Source organism: Cervus elaphus, chromosome 16 (assembly GCF_910594005.1).
Source record: "Cervus elaphus chromosome 16, mCerEla1.1, whole genome shotgun sequence".
NCBI lineage: Eukaryota > Metazoa > Chordata > Mammalia > Artiodactyla > Cervidae > Cervus > Cervus elaphus.
The window spans coordinates 1,831,997-1,852,697 of NC_057830.1; the positions used below are offsets into that span (position 1 = coordinate 1,831,997).

The following is a 20,701-nucleotide window of genomic DNA, read 5'->3' on the forward strand; positions in this document are numbered from 1 at the left end:
CCGGGGGACGGGGCGGGGGTTCACCGACAACCTGGGACTTAGCGGGAAGGCCTCCGGGTGACCGAGGCAGGCCGTGACCGCGCGGTGACAAGGGAGCCGTCAGCCTCACAGCGCAGGACCCCGGGGCACGTAGCGCCCAGGGACTGGGCCTCGGCCGGCGGAGACCCGGGGCACCGGCAGCGTCAGCGCCCCCGCGGAGACGGGAAGAGGAGCCCCAGGGAGGACGCCCGCAGCCGCCGCGCTGCTTTTATTCCATTTAATCTCGCGAGAAGACGGCGTCGACGTCAAGGAAACAAATCACAGGGAAACGCCCAACGCCTCTCAGAGCGGGAGGAGGGAGCGCGCCCCGCTCGGCCTGGGCACGTGTCCGTCTCCCGGGCAGAGACGCAAAGGGCGCAGAGGTCGGCGGGCAGAGGCGCTGTCACTGTTCACGGGCGCCCGAGTCCGACGGGGCTCTGCCTGGAAAGCCTGGGCCCCACACGCCGCGGCCGGGCCCGAGGCAGCCCGGCGCTCACAGCAGGATGTGGTACTTAAGCGCCCGGGGCACGCGGTTGATGACGAGCCGCCCGTCGTAGCTGAGGGAGGCGAAGAGCCAGGGGTCGGCTGAGGACCAGTCCACGGCGTACACGCTGTCTTCGTGCTCCTCGTAGGTGGCGATGACGCTGTCCTGCGGGGGCTCCTGGCTCCTGCAAGGCACCGACACACGTGAGAGGCGGGCGCCCTGCCCCCAGCCTCCGAGGGGCAGGGGGAGGGGGGCGGCGGTCTGCTGCCCGACACCTCCTCCCGGGGGCAGAGCCCAGGGCCACCCCAGAGGGGTCTCAGGGCCGTGGGGGGCCGTCTACTGCCCAACACCTCCTCCTGGGGGCAGGAGCCCAGGGCCACCCCAGAGGGCCCTAGGAGCCATGGTGGGGTGCCATCCACTGCCGACACCTCCTCCATTAGCCCTGGAGCAGGATGTGTCTGTGCTCAGGGGACAGTGGCCGAGCGGAGAACGGCTGATGGTCTGGTGGCATCTGACAGGGGGACCTGGGGACCAATCAGCACAGTCCAGGGGTGGGCGGAGGGAGCCCCAGCCTGGACCAGGTGCGGGGCTGGCCGGAGCCGGTGCGAAGGGCCAGCAGGTCCTGCCTGGGGTTGTGATTTCCCCATCAACCCCCACAATTGGGACTCCCAGGTCCCTTCCCTGGGACGCTGGCCGGAAGGCACTCACACACGCCGACCCCCGAGAGCCTGCGGAGCTGTGCCGCCCGCAAGCAGGCGGAGACCACAGGCCTGCAGCGCGCCAGCTGCTTCTCCACCGGAGGGCCTCGGGGCACTGCCCCCATCTCACCAGCACTCCCTGCCCACAGGGCTCTCAGCACGCAGGACCCTTCTCAGGAGACCCCGCCCCGCCTGCCCCCTGATCCGGGGCTACCAGACCCTTCTCAGGAGACCCCGCCCCACATGCCCCGCCTCCTGGGCTCTGGAGACCCTTTTTGGGAGACCCTGCCCCACGTGCCCCCTGGTCTTGGGTTCAGGATCCCACTCATCCCCTGGCCCTGTCCTCCCAGGAAGCCAGCCTGCGATGGTCAGCGGGCAGCCTGGTACAAACCCTACATACAAGTCCTCAGGGGAATCCCGATTCACTAAGATGTGTGGACCAATCCCAGGAGCAGGTTGGCAGGAAACCATGGGGCACCTCACGATGATGCCATCTCCGGGCATGCCTGCCAGCCACACGCCTGCCTCCACTCCTGGTGAGCTTGTCTGAAGCTGCCACGTGCAGGTGGGACCCCTGGCCCACTGGGGGCCAATGAAGGGGCCGCTGGCTCTGTCTCTGGTACAGACAGGACACAGACTCCTGCCTGGCTGAGAGCAGAGAGGACAGCAGAGAACACCCAAGCCCTGCACGGGGCAGGTCACTGGACTGAAGTCACCGCAGCTGTGTCTAAATGCTGTGTTTCCCAGCGTCTGAACAGAAAAACGATGGCATCAAGGAAGGTGATCAATAGGTCGCTACCAAGTCAGCATCTCACACGGGGGGTTTTCCCTGTAACTCAGTTGGTAAAGAATCTACCTGCAATGCAGGAGACCTGGGTTCGATCCCTGGGTTGGGAAGATCCCCTGGAGAAGGGAAAGGCTACCACTACAGTGATCTGGCCTGAAAAATTCCATGGACTGTATATCCATGGGGTCCCAAAGAGTCAGACACGACTGAGCGGCTTTCAGTTTCACTTGGGAGGTTGGGGGGCAGCGGAAGAAATCAGACAACGGAAGAGAGTGAGGATGCTCAGGACAGAGAGACAAGCCCTCTTGTGCTCCGGGGCTCAGGCTGCCTGACTCCACGGGTTTTACTCCAGACCCCCCGCCCCGGATCCAACTCCAGGGAGGCCTGAATCAGGCTCCCTCACACCGGAAAGCGGCCACCGCACATGAAGACACGTCCTCCCAGAGACAAGGGGCGTCTCCTTCAATACCCAGGCTGCTAAGGCAGGACTCCGGCCCTCCCAGGTGCCGCCGCCCTGGACTAGGGCGCCCTGTGTGAGCCCCAAAGCCCAGGGCCCTATGAGTCTCGGGGCCTGGGCCCCAGGGTGAAGAGAGGGCCCCTGAGCAGACGCAAGTAGGGCTGGAAGGTCCAGGGAAAAGACACCACCACGGCATGGTGCGGCTGTCAGGACAAGCATCACGTGGAGGTCCCAGCACCGCCTTGGGCTCTCAGGGGAAGCGGCGTGGGGGACGGACCGGGTCTGGGCCTGTGGTCCTGCCCTGCTACCCGCCAGTGGGACCGACGGGCCAGGCAGAGCAAGGAGGACAGCCACCACAGTCTCCCCCACAGGGTGTCCCGAGGGCCAGCGGGGGTCACGGCTCCCGAGGGTACAGACCAGCCGCAGTCCTGACAACCTTACCCGTGAAGCTCAGTAAGAACGTGGACAGACACATGTCTCAGAGGCCACACCAGACAGCATTGCTGACCCGCCCGACTCCATCACCCACGACCCCGCACCTCCCCATGTGGACGCATCCGACACCAGCCCCAGGGACCCAGAGACGCTCCCGCACGCCAGGGCCGCCCGTTGCAAGCACTTACTTCTCCTCCAGACGGCGTTCCTCCTGGTCACTCAGGTCATCGTCGTCCACCAGGTGGCCAAAGGGCTCGGAGGAGATGGACACCATGTTGGAAAGGATGACCCTACTGTCGCTGCTGCCCGTGAGGACCAGCTGGTCGTGCGAGTGGTTGTAGCGGACGTTCCACACCCTGGGGGGGTTGGGGGGACAGGGCGCTGGTACCACCGGCCCCCCTGGACGGGGCAGCTTCGTCCTGCTCAGGCCAACACCGGGTGGTGTTCAGCGGGGGCAGGCTCGTGGCGCAGCCTGAAACCTTGTAAATCCTGACTGACAGAGACGTGACCACAGGGCAGCAGGGACTGCAGGGGGACTCACTGGCCTCACTGCAGCGTGCACACAGGCCTCCCAGAGCGCCAAAGGCCTAACTGCCTGAAGCACAGTGCGGACCAGAGACGACCGGGACGCAAGCCCACCCCGGGCGGCCTCCAGAACACTGCCCCGGCCAGGGCTGCCCACCTGTCTGGTCTAGTCACCAGGCCCAGCTTCCTTCTGACCCACAGGACCCGAGCTCGCTGTGCTGAGCCGCCCGCCGGGCAGGTGCTGCAGACCCCGGGCTGGGGGGTGGGCAGCGGACAGCCAGACAGCCCACTCAGGTCCAGGGGACGGGAGCTTCTTCCCGGACTGCAGGAATGACTGAACTGTCTAAACTGTACTCTAGCATTCAAATGGTAAATGCACACATGTGCACACAGAAGTGTACATGCCCACAGCAGTACAGATATGCACACAGATGCAAGCACACGTGTGTATACACAGATGTGTACATGCACACAGCAGTACACACTGACACACAGACATAAGCACACAGAGGCACGCATATGCATACAGACAGAAGCGTACATGCAAACATGCATAAGCACACAAACACGCACACACGTGATTTGGATAAAAACTGGCTCACACTATGCCCAATTTTCTCCGACTTGATCCTTTTCACTTACTTAGCAAAAAGCCCCCAGCACGTGGTGAACACACAGAAACGACACGCTGGGGAGAATGGTGGGTCTTGGGTGCACTGCGTGCTGCACGCCCAGCCCTGCCTCACGCCCTCACCGTGCCCCGCATGGATGCTGCTGGACTGACCTAGCCACCCTCCTACCACTGGGCACTGGGGGTCTCCACCCCATGCATGGCACACAATGCCCCAAGGACATCTGTGCACGTTCATTTTTGCATACGTGAACCAGCACTAGTTCAAGAGAAGACAGAATCTAATGTTTTTCTTTTCCTACGTTTATGAATCACATTCAGATTTGGAATTAGTATTTCTTTAGGAAAAATAAAACTGGTTGATTGAATGAGTCACAGCAGCACAAACTAGGCTGGTTTCTGCCTTTCCAAATGGTGACGTAATCAGCAAAATAAGTCACCTAAGTACCGCCCCCCCAGCAGACACGCACCAGTGGGAGTGCTCCTCCAGGGTCCTGACGGGCTCGGCGACGTTGCGGGTGTCCCAGAACCTCACCTTGCAGTCGTCCCCGCAGCTGGCCAGGCAGTACTGCTTATTGGGGTTGAAGTCCAGGTCCCGCACCAGCTGGCCGTGGGCGCTCTCGATGCAGTAGGTCTGCCTGGGGGCGGGGACGCACAGGTGAGAGCGGGGACACGGGGAGCTCCGCCCCCACAGCCCCTCCCACACCCCGCGGCGTGGGGTCCGGGCTGGGGCTCCTGCTCGCTGGCCGCGCCCGTGACCCTGCAGACGGGGGCTGGCTGGCGGCTCTCGAGGGGGCGACCTGGCATCCTGATGAGAGGGGGCCGGAGGGAGGGGACGGTCATGGAGGAGCAGAGACAGACTGGACGGCACACACGGCCCACGTCCGGAAGGACCAGAGAGACAGAAAGTGCGTGGAAGAAGGATACGGTGCTGACGCTGTCAGGAGCCGCAGAGACAGAAAAGGAAGGAGAAGCTACAGAAACACCGAGGGAGACACTGCCTGTCACGGCTAGGGCCGTCCCTCATCCATACACACAGCCTGGGTATCAACTCAGTGGCGGGAGGGGCTGGGTCGGCCACAGCTGTTTAGAGTGCACGTGTGCACACAGCACACATGCACATAGCACACATGCACGTGTGTGCCCACATGGGTACATGTGCCCACACATACAGGTGTACATGCCCACACGCGTGTGCACAGAGGAGGACATACGCGCAGGTGTGCACACGTGTACACAATGCACACAGCACACATGCACGTGTGTGCCCACATGGGTACATGTGCCCACACATACAGGTGTACATGCCCACACGCGTGTGCACAGAGGAGGACATACGCGCAGGTGTGCACACGTGTATACAATGCACACAGCACACATGCACGTGTGTGCCCGCATGGGTACATGTGCCCACACATACAGGTGTACATGCCCACACATGTGTGCACAGAGGAGGACATACGCGCAGGTGTGCACACGTGTATACAATGCACACAGCACACATGCACGTGTGTGCCCGCATGGGTACATGTGCCCACACATACAGGTGTACATGCCCACACGCGTGTGCACAGAAGAGCAGGCACACACACAGGTGCACAGACCTGACTGATGCCCCACCGCCCAGCTCCAAGCCACCCCTCACAGGGTGTGGAATTACACTGTCCTCTCTCTACAGCGACCCCCTCTCACGTCACACACCCAAACCAGAGGAGCAGTCATCCTGAGGTGGGACAGCAGCTTTGGACAAGAGGCCTGCATCCAGCAGGATGGACGAGGCCTAGCCCGGCCCCACAACGTGCCCGTCGCTCCGCCCTCTCCGCATTCTGCTGCGGGGGTCACATGCTCCCCGCGGCTCCCGGGGGGCAGCTCCCTCACCTGGCACCCCAGACCTCCACGCTCCTGCTCATGGCAACGACTTCAGTCCTTTTCATCTTTTCTCCCAGATTGGGTTTTCCAGCCCAAAGCCACTTTAAAATCTGGAACTGGTTTCTACATCCTGTACCTTTCCAATAACCTAGTAATTTCTCCCTATACAAGAGGCCCAAGCCTCAAGATCTTGCAAGGGAAGCAGGGAAATGGATGAAATCAAGCCTGGCAGGGCCCTGGGGCCTGCAGAGTGCTGACTCAGGCTTTCCTGCCAGCTCTGGGCACAGCGGTCTGAACACAAAAGCCCCGTGCACCCCAGGAGCAGCACCGGAAGCAGCCAGCCAAGGAGGCACACGCGGTGGGCAGGAAAGAGACCAAGGAGGCATACAGGCTGTCTGCAGGAAAGGGACCGTGCGGAGCAGAGTCTGGTGCACCCACTGCCCAGCACCCCAGGGACGCCCTCCAGGGACGGCGGGCAAGGGGGCTGCAGGGCACCACCCCCCAGACCCTGGATTCGGGGTCTGTGAGGTTAGCCTTCAAGGTTCTCATATAGACCCCAAAAATCTTCACATCCTTCAAGGAACAATGAGAACAGGAAGACAGCCACGGGCCCTGGAGGCACGCATTCCGGTCCAGAGTCCCCACCATCCAAACCTGCGGCTTTCAGCCTCACAGCAAACCCAGCACAGCCCAGCACACACACACACGTCGATTATGGATTACCCCTTGCACTTTCAGGGGGCCCCGGATCGAGATTTAAGGCTGTGCCGCCGCCCTTGAAGGCAACAGGAGTTATTTCCCGACCTCCATCTCTGCAGCTTAGTGATAAATTACGATGTGCTGAGGGGATAAACTCTATCTTAGAAAAGACTGCCGGGCTCCCGTTGCCATGACAACAGAGCGCACCCCGTCACTCCTCCACCCGTCAACGCCACACCTGGCTCGGAAAAGCTGCTCTCCGTGCTCCGTTAGCAGCGCGGGCTGTCCGTGTAATGACTCAGGTGACAAAGTGTGATCACCCCTGGGTGTGCGCCCCGGAGGACAGAGCTGCTGAGCCACAGACGGCAGCCCTCACCTTGGAGTCACCCGTCACAGGACCCGGGAGCCCGCGGCCACCGTCTCGGGCCTCAGCTGCTGCAAAAGCCTGACCTGGATCTCCAAGGGAGACTGCGGTCACCGAAGGGCACCCGGAGGAGCCAGACCACCGGTGAGAGGCTCGGACCCACAGCCCCTGGTGTACTGAAGGTGGGGCGGAGGAGGAAGGCGGCTGTGCAACTCCCTAGGACCCCGAGACCGACACAGACCGGCCGCGTGGCTCCCAACAGAGCTGACCCGGAACTGAGCCTGGAGGACAGGGGCGCGGGTGGGGCAGGGCGGGGCACCGGCTCGTGTCTGGCTCTGGCGTCACTGACCTCATGGTCCGCGTGTCCCACCCGCGGATGGCCGTGTCGTTCGCCGTGGCCACCTGGGAGCAGTTGTGATGTGGGCTCCAGCGGCCCGTCGTGAACTTCAGCTGTCCTTTCCCTTCCAGCGACGCTGAGCTGGCCAGCTGTGTGTTTGGTGATGTTTTCAAAGGAAGAAGGAAAGAGAAGTAATTCGAACTCTATTCAGAACGTTTAAGAGGATATCTTGTATAGGATACTGTCAAAGATAATTATTGAAAATAATTAGGAAGCTTTGTCTTTGTTTTCTCCCCTTAAAAGGCAAGAATGTTTGAACCATATTTGCAAAAAATGCATATTTATTTATTTATTTATTTATTTACAAAATGGAGCACAGCAAAAAAATAGCAAGGGTATTAATAGAGCATCTCTCAGACAGGATTTGCCGGTGTATGATTAGAGGATCTGCTCAAATCTGAGGCAATGATACGGAACAGCCCGAGCATTGTCCTCCTCCAAAGACAAGGATGAGGCGGTAGGGGTCTGCACAGGCGGCCCAGGTGCCAAGGGACCAACGGCCGCGACCTGACCACACACACGCTCACAGTCCCCTCCCGGCCTCAAGGGCCTCTAGCTCTGTTACCTGGGGGTTCATCAATCCCAGTGGGTAACAGTGGAGACCCTGGAGAGCACCGGCCCCAGGGGAGCCTGGGAGACGGGCTCCCCATCCCGCTGCCCACCCACCCTCGATCTCACGCACAAAGGCCTGTCACTCGGGGGGGATGGACACGGGGGCGCCGGGCTCGTCTGTGGGGATGGACGCGGGGGCGCCGGGCTCGTCGGTGGGGATGGACGCGGGGGCGCCGGGCTCATCGGTGGGGATGGACGCGGGGGCGCCAGGCTTGTCTGTGGCCCTCAGACACCCGCCCCTCGTGACTCACTTCACCTCACCCTGAGCACCAGCCTCGCCCTGCAGAGCCTCTGCGAGGGGCCCAGACTCAGCCCCACCAGCTGTGGCGCATGAGGCAGTCAGTTCAAGGGGATTCGATCAGAACCTGGGGAAAACCACGGCTTCTCTCCCAGGAGCCTGGCCCCGCTAAGAAGTCTGACAGCAGAGACATCTTTAAGAATGACTGAGCCAGGGCCCCATTTACGTAGTGACCGCCACATAAGGGGTCACCGCCCAGGAGGCACTGACCAGTTGGAAGCACCTCGCCTCTTCCTTGGACAGTCTCAACCTGTCCCAGAAAACCTTTCTTCCCAAAACCCACTTTCCCGCCTCACCGACTCTGCAAACCACGTGGACAACAGGCTGTGTGCCAGCCCGTCTCGGCGCCAGTCCTCGCGGGCACACATGCTCCTCTCCCGGGGACCGAACGCCTGGAGTCCATGCCCCGAGTGCTGGACAGAGGCCGGAGGGTCAGGACAGTGTCTCATCTCTAAGGAAACTTGCAGACGGTCCTGCACCGTCCAGGTTCACAGGGAGCCCTCCTGGGCGCCCGCCCTGCCCCCAACTCCATGACCGGGAGCAAGCGCCAGGTCGAACCCTTACGAAATGTCACTGCCAGTCAAGCTCCCCGTGCTGCCTCTACTTGGGCTCCAAAAGAAGGAAAGAGCGCGAAACTGACCAGCACAGCCTGCTTCCAAAACCCACACGCAGGTGGCCTCCGGCCAACAGTCCATGAGGAACCCAGGCCTCTGTCCACACACGTCCGAGAGCCCCTCGATGAGACCCCAGCCCCACTGACACCTGGCCCGCAGCCTCACAGGCCTTGAAGTTCCAGACTTCTGACTGTCCCCACAGAAGCCACGTGATGGCCACTGTGGAAAGTGCTGACAGTGTGGTGGGCGCTTGTCAGGGAGCATGGATAACGGATAAGACCCCGGGTGAACTCAGCAGTGGAGACACGGCCGCGGCCCAGCCCCCAACCCCCACGGAGAGGGCAGGGCCCCCGCACCCACCAAGAGGGCAGGAGTCCCACCCGAGGTCACACAGAAAAGGCAGGGCCTCCCCCCCGCCAGAGAGGGCAGGGACCCCACGAAGTCATGCAGAGAGGGCAGTAGTCCCGTCCAAGGTCATGCAGAGAGGGCAGGGGCCCCGCCCGAGGTCACAGCCGCCCTGCAGAGCGGGACCGGCTCCCGCTCCACCACTCCCTCAAACACAGGAACCACCGGGCCCACAGAGCCCGTGCCCATGGGTGCCGAGAAGTCTGCGAGGCAGATTTTAATGAAAACCTGAAAGACAGCTCACCATCAATTTTTTAAGGGGCTACGTGGGGCAGCCAGCATGGTGCAAGTTGTAAGGTTAATCAATCACTTTTTCTGGTTTCCTGGTGACACGGAGACAGAACTCAGCAAGAACTCCAGAGGGTGCAGTGCACACGGCAATCTGCTTCCCAGCATTAAAGAGAAATATTCAGTGCTTCCCGGTCCAGCAGGAGTGATGAAAGGCTCCCCCAGACCCTCTCAGAAGAGCCACTGGTGCAGGACAAGAACAAAGAAGGCACCGCTGACGAAGAAAACGCTGGGACTCGAGCCGGCGGGGGCAGTTCAAGGAGAGTGTCGGCGTGAGGTTTCCAGAGACCCAAGCAGCAGCCCCATCACCAAGCCCCACGGCGTGAAGAGGGGGCAGCCTCAGCATGGAGGGGTCAGGACTCAGCATGGGGGGGGGGCAGGACTCAGCGTGGAGGGGGCAGCCTCAGCGTGCAGGGGGCAGGACTCAGCGTGGAGGGTCAGGACTCAGCGTGGGGGGGGCAGGACTCAGCGTGGGGGGGGGGCAGGACTCAGCGTGGGGGGGGGGCAGGACTCAGCGTGGAGGGTCAGGACTCAGCGTGGGGGGGGGCAGGACTCAGCGTGGGGGGGGGGGCAGGACTCAGCGTGGGGGGGGCAGGACTCAGCGTGGAGGGGGCAGGACTCAGCATGGGGGGGCAGGACTGGGCGGACCTGGGCCGGGGGCAGCACTCAGCGTGGAGGGGGCAGGACTCAGCGTGGGGGGTCAGGACTCAGCGTGGAGGGGGCAGCCTCAGCGTGGAGGGGGCAGCCTCAGCGTGGAGGGGGCAGGACTCAGCGTGGGGGGGGCAGGACTCAGCGTGGGGGGGGCAGGACTCAGCATGGAGGGGGCAGGGCTCAGCATGGAGGGGGCAGGACTCAGCGTGGGGGGGGCAGGACTCAGCGTGGGGGGGGCAGGACTCAGCGTGGAGGGTCAGGACTCAGCGTGGGGGGGGGCAGGACTCAGCGTGGGGGGGGCAGGACTCAGCGTGGGGGGGGCAGGACTCAGCGTGGAGGGTCAGGACTCAGCGTGGGGGGGCAGGACTCAGCGTGGGGGGGGGGCAGGACTCAGCGTGGGGGGGGGCAGGACTCAGCGTGGGGGGTCAGGACTCAGCGTGGGGGGGGCAGGACTCAGCGTGGGGGGTCAGGACTCAGCGTGGGGGGTCAGGACTCAGCGTGGGGGGGGCAGGACTCAGCGTGGGGGGGCAGGACTCAGCGTGGGGGGGGGGCAGGACTCAGCGTGGGGGGGGCAGGACTCAGCGTGGGGGGGCAGGACTGGGCGGACCTGGGCCGGGGGCAGCACTCAGCGTGGAGGGGGCAGGACTCAGCGTGGGGTGGGGCAGGACTCAGCGTGGAGGGGGCAGGACTCAGCGTGGGGGGGCAGGACTGGGCGGACCTGGGCCGGGGGCAGCACTCAGCGTGCGGGGCCCAGCACACACTCCTCGGGGCCAGAGAGCTCAGCGAGCGCCACCATCCCACTCCCCCCCGCCCCGCCCCCAACATGAAGCGACTGCAGGGCTGGGGCTTTTCCAGCACAAGAGACACCGCGTCCACGCAGGCATGTCCACCGTGAGCCTGGCCCTGGCTGCCGGTCACACAGCAGCCCCCACCGCGGGAGCCTCTCTCCCTGGAACACCCTGCACAGCCCCCAGGGACTAAGAGAGCCCTGAGCCAGGCCTGGTGGGCTGGTTCCCCTCTCCAAGACGGGTTTAGGCCTGGACACAGAGTCACACGTGAAAGAGACAAAAGGACTCCCAGGAAAGGCTTTCCTTACAAACCAAGGATGCTGCGGAGCCTGGATGTGATGGCTGGAACCTCTGCAACCACCTTTTGGTCATGACAGGGAGAGCAGTGACAGGTGGACGCGGCAGAGGAGAAACATGCAGAGTCGCTGGGCCCTCAATTTGATGAAGACCCTTAATCAACCAACCCCAAGGGGCTTTATTCTACGCTTCTTATTTCAGCAGACAATAAAACTTCTCTATCTAAGTCACTTCTTATGTCCTGCAGCCAAATGTGCTCTCCCTGGGTTGCCCAGGATGCCCCTGAGTCAACGCCATCAGGGATGCCTCCAGGGAAGGGCAGCCCCTCTTTGAGCCAGACCCCCGAGTGGGTCCCCGCTTTCCCAGTGAGTGACCACGAGTTACTGCGTTTCTCTGAGGCCTAACTTTCTCTCCTGTGTCTCATTTGTAAGAAAGATATCAAAGAATCTGCCCCCAAGGCTTATGAGGATTCAACAAGACAAACCCCTAAAAAGCGCCGCCCCTGCCCGCAGCTCTACTCCGCCTTCAGGGAGCCGGGGGGAGGGACGGGGGCGCTGTCTTCTGGGCCCACGGAGAGGACTCAGGACTGTCGTGGAAACAGTGGGCGGGACACCCCAGCCCCGTCGCTGCCTTCAAGACGGGAAGAAAGGGTCCTGCCGCCCCTGCCCCAGGGTCACAGGGCAGGTGGGCTAACCCCCTGCGTGCCCTGTCCCAGCCCACGACAGCCCCACGCAGGGCTGGTGGCTCCCACCCCCGTGAAGGACTCTGCCCCCCAGGAGTGCTCCGGCTCCACAGGTTTTGAGAGCAGCCTCCTGGAAACCAGAGTCCCTGTGCTTAGGAAGTGCTCACACAGCCGCAGGTGCCGGCAAGCGTGAGGAACCCGAGGTCGTTTCCGACAGATTTGTCGTTCATTCAAGCAGGACTGACTCCACCGCAGGAAGAGCGCGAGGCCTTTCCCTTTGTCGCACCAAAAGCCAACCCCTCCTCGTGGACAGAAACGTGTCTGACACCCACTAAGGCGGGTGTGACCTCGGCTCCAAACAGACTCAAAACAGGGAAGGCTATGAGCACGGATTTAAGGTCTTTGGCAGAGATGGGCGAGAAGGTAAGGGGTATTCCTGTCCCATAGAGGAGCCCCGAGCAAGGTGCTGGAGAGACGGCCTCTCTGCGCCTTCCACTCTCACCCGGGGGCCCCAGGAGCCGGCCCCTCTCCCCACTGGCCCACTCCCCACGCCCGGAGCCCAGGAAGCAGAGGCAAGCGGGGTTGTGGGCGAGGAGGCGGGAGCCTGGGCCTCTGTCCCCGGGCAGTGAGCCTGCCTGGGGCTCAGGCAGAGCAGGCAGGGCTGCAGGGAGCGGCTCCCACCGGCGTGGGCTGCGGCCTCCTACGGCATGCGTGAAACCCTGCACAAGAGACTTCTGGACTCACACTGTGTCCTTGAAGCCTGTCCTCTTCTCCCAGGAAGTGCTCCCCAGGGAACCGCCCCCAGGCCTGCACGCGGGCAAGTGACGCCAGCCGCCCTTCCGCCCCGCGGAAGCTAGTTCTTCCCACAGCCGGGGAAAGCTCAAGAACCCGGGCGTGAGCACGTGCAGACCCAAACTGAGGGGCACTGCATCGGCCCGCGTGGGGGTCCCGGGCCCCACGGAGCACCCCCTCCAAGGCCTCCCCGGGGCTCCGCTAATGATTATAAATGGCAGAGAGCCTCCGATTTAATTGCAAAAGGTAATGATGCAGTGAGCATAAGATTAGATTCACCGCAGAAGGCAATATCCTCAAACAATAAGGATAAAAATTGAGGAGCCGGGTGTGAAGATGGCTGGAATCGATAGGAAGGTTTCGGTATTAAATACTCCGGCCCCAGGGTCGCAAAGTGGTATCGACAGAACTGCTGACAGCAGATAAAAAAAGGGGGAGAGAAACGAAATTGGTCCCTGCAGAAAATCAGTTACAGATTAATCACCCTACCGTAAAATCATTTTGAGACGACGGAGGGTCTGAAGAGCTGCTCACACTTTGATGAGTGGATGGGCCCGCAGAGTGGGGGCCGCAGGGCGGTGGACTCCTAACCCCCCGGGCATCGCCTTCCGGGCGGGGCGGTGGCCTCCTAACCCCCCGGGCATCGCCTTCCGGGCGGGGCGGTGGCCTCCTAACCCCTCCGGGCATCGCCTTCCGGGCGGGGCAGTGGCCGCTCCGTCACTCTGCGCATCCCCGGACGGGGGCCAGTGTCTTGCACGGCACTGCCGCAAGGCCCGGCACCCTCACAGGTCAGCCTTGTCCCTTTCTGGGCTCAAGGGTGGTCTCGAGGAACAGCCCCCTGAGCGCAGGTGGGGACAGGGGGCAGGAGTCCACACCCTGCACTGTGGTCCGGACACCCCGCCGAGTCCCCCGGAAGGCGGAGGGACAGGGAGACTGTGGAGGCATCTCCCCGGACTCAGGGGGCCTCAGGGCAACGTCAGGAGCCAGTTTCCTTCACGTTCCCACTTGGGCCTCAGTTTGGGTGAAATCTGCTTTCTGCTCCAGGATAGAGAGATGTCTTATTTTTTTCTTAATTTTATTAAAGACAGTGATTTTTTTCCTGAAGGATTATGACTGCGCTAGGAAAGCTGGCCGACTCTTAACTTCCCCCTGAAGCCTGTGAGAGGTCCTTCTGTGTGTGTGGACAGGTCACTCCACACTGGGACGAGTCTGACTTCTGCGCTGTGTGTCGATTAACGATCAATCACTGCACATGCAACCTCAACCCAGAGGGTGAAGACACAAGGCAAAAGAACTAAGCACACGTCCCGGTCATGAGCGGACAGAAAGTGAACACGGTCCCTGAACGGGTCTCCCAGAGGCGCGCCTCTCGAGCCCCCGGGTACAGCAGAGGGACCCAGGTGTGGGCGGCATTAGAGGCATTATCGTGTCAAATTGCTTCATTTTCTCTCCAAAGTTGTGGCTTCGACAAACAAATGCACTGAAATTATGAATGCATGTAAAACAAGACATTTGATACGAGGACATTTTAAGGAATCACGTATGAAAAAAATACATACCAATGGGTAGAATATTTAGTCTATGAAAAACACACTATTTGAAGTGAGGAGTATGTGAAAGCCAGACTGGTTCCCAAGAAGGCTGGGGTGGAGTACTGCGCAGGCCTGGGGGTGAACGGGCCATCGGGGGAGACGCCGCCACCTGGTCGGGGCCCTGCAGCAGAGCTGCCCCCACGCCGCAGGGCGAGACCTCAGGGGACACACGGGCGCCTGGCGGGGCCGGACGGCAGCCAGCGTGCATCCACACGGACAGAAAGGCGGACGCGCCCGACAGCCACACCCTGAAAGGCTGGGGGGTCACCAGGTCACGGTCAACAGTCATTTTCACGACCAGGAAACCTTTATGTCATGAATGCTCCTCTCTTAAAGGTGACCTTAACCAAATACATGCTGAAAACCGTTCGTTAAAAAGACTCACACCTGAAACAGAAGACCACGACTTGGGGCAAATTATGGCCAAAGGGGAGAGTTTCGTCAACACCCAGGTTCCGTGTCTCCCTTGCACACGGCCCTTTGACTCGAGTCGGAAGCTCCCTGCCCGAAGGAGACAGTCAGTCATCTGACCGACGACCAGCCAGTCTGCTTCTTACTTACTGCACAATCAGCGTCAAGATTCTACACGTATGGGAACCGACGAGTGTACTGTGACTTCACCTGAAGGGTCTAATCAAGAAGACAGAAGACAGAGACCCTGTGGCCTGAATCACTCACCGTGGCCTGGCTGGAGCTTTCCTGCAGGTCCCACAGCAGGATGTGGTTGTCGGCCAGCGAGATGACCCTCTTCCCGTCTCCCGCGGGCTCCCAGGCGACGCTGCGGGAAGGAGGGAGCCCAGCATTAAAAGATGCCCACCCCGGGGCCCGGAGCTCGGACACCCGGCCCTCGGCAAGGCCCTGCCCAGCCCCTGTCAGCAGGGAGAGGCAGCGTGACCCGGGGCAGCTGCCACACTCATGAGGCCTGAGTGCCCACGTCCCTCCCCCAGAGCCACCTGGTGCTGGGTGGGGGAGGGGGGCCGTCTGGGAAGTGATGAGGGTTCACTGAGGTCAGGAGGATGGGGCCTGTGATGGGGAAAGTGCCCCGGTGGGGACTGACCCTGCTCCCAAGCTCCGTCTCTGACTCTCTGCTTCTCTCTCTTCCTATCCGTCTCCATCTCTCTATCTCCGTCTCTCTCCCACTGTCCTGAGAACACACAGTGGGAGGCGGCCACCTGCAAGCTGGGAAAAGGGCCCGCTCCTGCCCCTGGCCTGCCCACACCCTGATTCCAGCTCTCCAGCCCCGAGAACTGTGAGCAGTCAACTCTTGCGTCCTGTGGGCTCCCGGCTGTGGGTTTCATCAAGGCACCTGAGCTGAGGCACCGCTGACGGCTTCTCCCGGGACCTGAGGCACAGACAGCTAACAGACCCTGTCCGCCGAGATGCAAGGGGGCCTGCTGGGGGCTGGGTCTGAAGGGGCCCAGGTGGGTGGTGCCCACATCTTCCAGCGCCCCCTCCTGGGAGGGCAAAGCTGAGAGTCCTGGTCAACCGCCAGGCCCAAGATGTCAGATCACGTCCTTCTGTCTCAGCCCACGTGAGCCGTAGTTTCCTGTTACCCGCAGCCAAAGCCATCCTAACTGACGCAGTGCACATCTGAACAATTAACAAGACAAAAATCACATCGCCCAAGCGATAAAACCATGAAGAGATCGAGAATTCTTCAGCGTGACCACAGGGATGAATTTCTGTCTTCCCTAATGAAATTCTTCAGAGCTTATGGAGAGAGCTTCATTTCACATCCTCGCACATGTGGCCACTGCAGACTTGGATGGAGACCCTCACGGCTTCTCTTCCACACAGATCACGATACTGCCCGATGGGGGGCACCTCCCTAGTACGACCCCTCAGGACCGTCAACGGGCTGTTACGACTTTTATCACAACACTGCCTGCTGCTCGGTCACTCAGTTGGGTCCACATCTGTGTGACCCCATGAACTGCAGCCCGCCGAGCTCCTCTGTCCATGGGACTCTCCAGGCAAGAAGCCTGGAGTGGGTGGTATTCCTTTCTCCGGGGGACCTTCCCCACTCAGGGGTTGAACCAGAGTCTTCAGCATTGCAAGCGGATTCTTTACAGCTGTGCCCCCCGGTGGCCCACCTGAATGACCAGAGACGCCCAAAGTAGAAAAGCAGAGAAAACCAGGTACTTCAGAAAACTGACACGAATCATGTCAGTAACAGCTTGTTAACTTCCTGAGAAAGAGACGAGACTAAGGAGAAAGCCACCAACCGCCCCGGGACGGAGAGAAAGCCCGGACGCTGGAAACCTGGGCCCCGTCTAAGCCCGGTGTGAGGCTGCGGGGAGGGCACGGAAGGACAGGCAGACATGCCATTCCAGGTCTGGGGCATGTTCTCACTGCTGCCGCAGGCCCGGCTCCCACACAGGGCCTGGACAGACGCCCCAGACAGACGTGAAAGGGGCCGGCACCCGGCATGTTTGGGGGAGGCTATGGTCGGAACGTGCGTCTGCCAAAGCTGATATGACGGGTGACTCTGGACAGCTCACTGTTGAAAACTGTGAGAAGAAGCCAAACCCCACGGGAGCACACGGAGGGGCTCCTCAAAGCTGAGTCAAGTAAACCAGGACCGAGGACCAGGAGGTAAATAAAACAAGGGCGCTCTTCAGGCCACTGAGCAGGCGGCTGCAGTCTGGACGTGTGGACCGTCCCCCACGGTCACTGCTGATGAAACACACCCCAAACCCCCGCCTCCCGCCCACCAGCCTCACCCCGGCTCCCGGCTCCCACGTTCTCTCCCTGCACTCCTCCCAGGCATCTCCCTTTTGTCCTACAACTTCTGCCCCCACGGGAGCAACAAACCCAGCGTGTGTGTGTATCCGTCTACAGTCGGCATATCAGGCGATCGGGGTCCCTGCCACAGCAGAGCGAGCCTGAGGTGCACACACACGGCACTGTCCCCAGAGGAGACGCCCCCTCTCAACCGGGGCCCAGCCGCTGAGCAGAGCTGCTGTTTACTGCCCACCCAGGGGTGACGCATCTGACAGTAAGTGCGGTCGGTTTACAGGGAGCAACCCCCATGATCATGAGACTGGAATAAGTGGGGCATGCAAAGTGCAATAAAAAAGGAAATTCTACTGCATCACGCATCATCACCAGGGAACTAGTGCTATAAACATAGGAAAATAACCCAGAGTTTCTGCCACACTTGCTACTCCAAACTAGGGCGTTTATTTCTTTGTTCATAAAAGTCATCCACATTTCTGTTTTTTCACTCTCTCTCCATGGATGCGAGCGACGTAAAACTGTATTAAGTCAGGAGCCAGGGAGCACACACCTAATGTGTGTACACTGCACCCGCTCATTATCACTGAGACAGAAACAGGAGGAAAGGGCCGTCTCTGCAAATAAACCCAAGCCAGAGAAACGAAAGCTCTGTGCGCAGTTAACAAGGCCAGGACAGCAGGAGTGAGGGTCCTGGTCTCACAGGCTGCACATGATCAAACGAAACACACTTCTCTCCCTCAGACAAGTGGCTCCAAAATGAGTGATTCACACACTAGATTTTGACACCTGTGGTAAGCACACTCTAAGGACACCGAGAAACCCTTAAAACAACCTCAGTGTAAGATTACTTTGGTGGTGGTTTAGTCGCTAAGTCGTGTCCAACTCTTGCGACCCCGTGGACTGAAGCCTGCCAGGCTCCTCTGTCTGTAGGACTCTCCAGGCAAGAATACTGGAGTGGGTTGCCGTTTCCTTCTCCAGGGGATCTTCCTGACCCAGGGATCAAACGTGGGTCTCCTGCACTGCAGGCAGATTCATTACCAACTGAGCTACGATTACTTTCAATCCACATCATTTACCTCTCCAACCTACCCCCTGCAGCCCCTTCTGGCAGGCAGGGGGGCTGTCGGGGCAGCATAGCTGCTGAAAGGACGGAGACCACCGAACACGAGACACGTGAGACGGCAGTCAGCGCTCACCACGGAACTGAAGACAGAACGCAGACAGCTAGGCAAGGACTGCAGCTCCAGTGGTTTTCCGAAACTCTCCCATTTGCTGCTTTACTGAGAAAGTGAAAAACCTTAGGTAAGAAACACAACTATTAAGTCACTGGTGATTGTGTCAGTTGTTACCAGTCAAGTTTTGAAAACCTTTTACAAGGAGAACATAATACACTATTTCCTCAATTTATATATCTCTCTCTTAAAATACAGATTTGGCAACCTGATTAATTTCTTCCTGCTCAAAAATTCACAGCAGAATGTAAGTTAGCTTTTCATAAATGCTACGAAGATTTTAAAAAAAAAAGACTACTTTAAGAGTTACACCATAAAGTCAAGAAGCCCGTTTTGATCAAATCTACAGACGCAAGGTTTCCTATGGTGGTGACATGCGGACACTTGTACTGACATGATCACTTATGCCCAAACAGGGACCCCTTACTAAGAGCAGACAGGTGTGTGGCCTTGGGCACCAGTGAGCTACTTATTGAAGGTCTGTGTTTATTCTAACGCTGCTTGCTTGCACAGACTTACTGCTCCATCACCCACGTGTGGGGCTCAACAGAAAGATGCCCTCACACTAAGAGTCCAGCCACGAACGGTATGCGGGTGGGAGGACCTGCCCTCCCCAGAAGTCCCCTGGGTGGGCTCGTCTGAGGCCCCATCACAACACAGGGTGGACATGGAGCCGATCGACACCGCCCCCTGGGGCTCCCGTCCTGTCCTCCTTCCACAGGGCAGCTCTGACAACCATCCCGTTTGACATGGAGACGTCAGCCACAGGGAAGGGGGAAGGCATCTTTACACCGTCCTGTGAGACCACCAACTGTTCTTACCCTGCACAAAGTAAGGGCTGTTAGGCTTACCAGGTGGCACTAGTGGTAAAGAATCTGCCTGCTAATGCAGGAGACCTAAGAGACGCAGGTTTGATCCCTCAGTCAGGAAGATCACTCGGAGGAGGGCATGGCAGCCCAGGCCAGTACTCCTGCCTGAAGAATCCCGTGGACAGAGGACCCTGGTGGGCTACAGTCCATGGAGCCACAAACAGTCGGACATGACTGAAGCGACTTAATACACACACACAAGCATCTTTCCAGACTTCTCTCAAAGCTGAGGCCATTCCAGCAGTGAGCCAGGAACCAGGAGGGCAACTTCTGGTTCACAAGCTTTACACCTAAGGACATTCAGGTGGGGTGAGAGGAGGAAGACACACACAGATCTTATAAAAACCTGCTAAGTCTCCCGTGACAACGCTGTCGTAACCACGGAGACCTTTCCACCCTCACTGACAGCAGAGTCAATGGTCAGCTCTCTGAAAACTTCATACATCCTCTCTACTTATCCTCTGAGACAGCTTTGGAAGATATTAAGGATAGCTTAGAATTCACTCCATGTAACATTCACCTGAACCAACACACACTCCTCCATCCCATGGACTGAAATGGAGAACCACAAAACCAGAGATGAGGCCCCATCCCTTCTTCTGGCCAAGACACCCCAACTGCTCAGGGACCCACACAAGCTTCTCTTCTTGTGTTTCCTCCACACTCAACCCCAACACCTGTGCCTTTCTGCTTCTCCTATGAGGACGAGTAATGTGGACGCCACTTCCCAAGATCCCCGACCCTCTGCCAGGCTGGCACGTCAGCGTGACATTTACCTCCGCCTATACCGAAGAGGGACCTTCCCCTAAAAGCTGGCGCAGAAAGCAGAGGCCAGTGGTCCCCCATCGAGGGCCCGGAGCATCTGGGAGGGCCTGAGGGAGAGCTGGCTTGAGCCTGGGGTGAGGCTCCCCAGCCATCTCGGCCCCTTCACTTGAGGGGGGAGCAGGGCACGTGGGGAAGGGGCTGCAGCCAACTGTCATAACCGCACCGCATCCCCAAAATTGCTGGGCTCTGATCTCAGTGACGCCTCCTTTAAGCAGATGCCCACCCTCATGGGTCTCACCACCCATGAGACCCCACAATCTGTGTGCCTGCCCCCCGTACACCACCCAGGAAGCAGCCCTGTTCCCACACCGTGGACTCTGCTCCCCAGCTCGGTGGGGGACAGGCCCACAGCCAAGGTCCACCCCCTCAGCAGCCTGAGCGCCTCTCCAGCATCAGGAGGAGACGCAGGGCTGGCTGCAGTCACCCTATGGAGGCTACTCAGCGCTCCGGCCGAAGGCAGTCGTGGAATGGCCGAGATCTCACAGGAGCCGGTGAAGGAGACTGCCACCCCTTCCTGCTCTTGCCTGCCGCGTTCCTGAACACCTCCCCCTCGTGGGACTGCAAGAGACACTGGGGTGAACAGGGAATGGGTGGGCTGCAGGGGCCCCGGGGAACTAGGTGTGTCTGTGCTGGTTCCCGCTTACAGGGTCGCT

General features: G+C 60.1%; 1 protein-coding gene across 4 annotated transcripts in view; it reads right to left on the minus strand.

The window, feature by feature from the left end:
- Window positions 1–221: 221 nt before the first annotated feature.
- Window positions 222–20,701, minus strand: part of EIPR1 (EARP complex and GARP complex interacting protein 1) — a 64,376-nt gene continuing 43,896 nt past the window's right edge. For all 4 annotated transcript variants that reach the window (XM_043870677.1, XM_043870679.1, XM_043870680.1 and 1 more), the window contains 5 exons: window positions 15,062–15,161; window positions 7,317–7,453; window positions 4,506–4,673; window positions 3,068–3,235; window positions 222–686 (listed from right to left, as the gene is read on the minus strand). In XM_043870677.1, coding sequence (XP_043726612.1) covers window positions 512–686; window positions 3,068–3,235; window positions 4,506–4,673; window positions 7,317–7,453; window positions 15,062–15,161 — 748 coding nt within the window. In that variant the 3' untranslated portion in view covers window positions 222–511. The remainder of the gene's footprint in view (window positions 687–3,067; window positions 3,236–4,505; window positions 4,674–7,316; window positions 7,454–15,061; window positions 15,162–20,701) is intronic.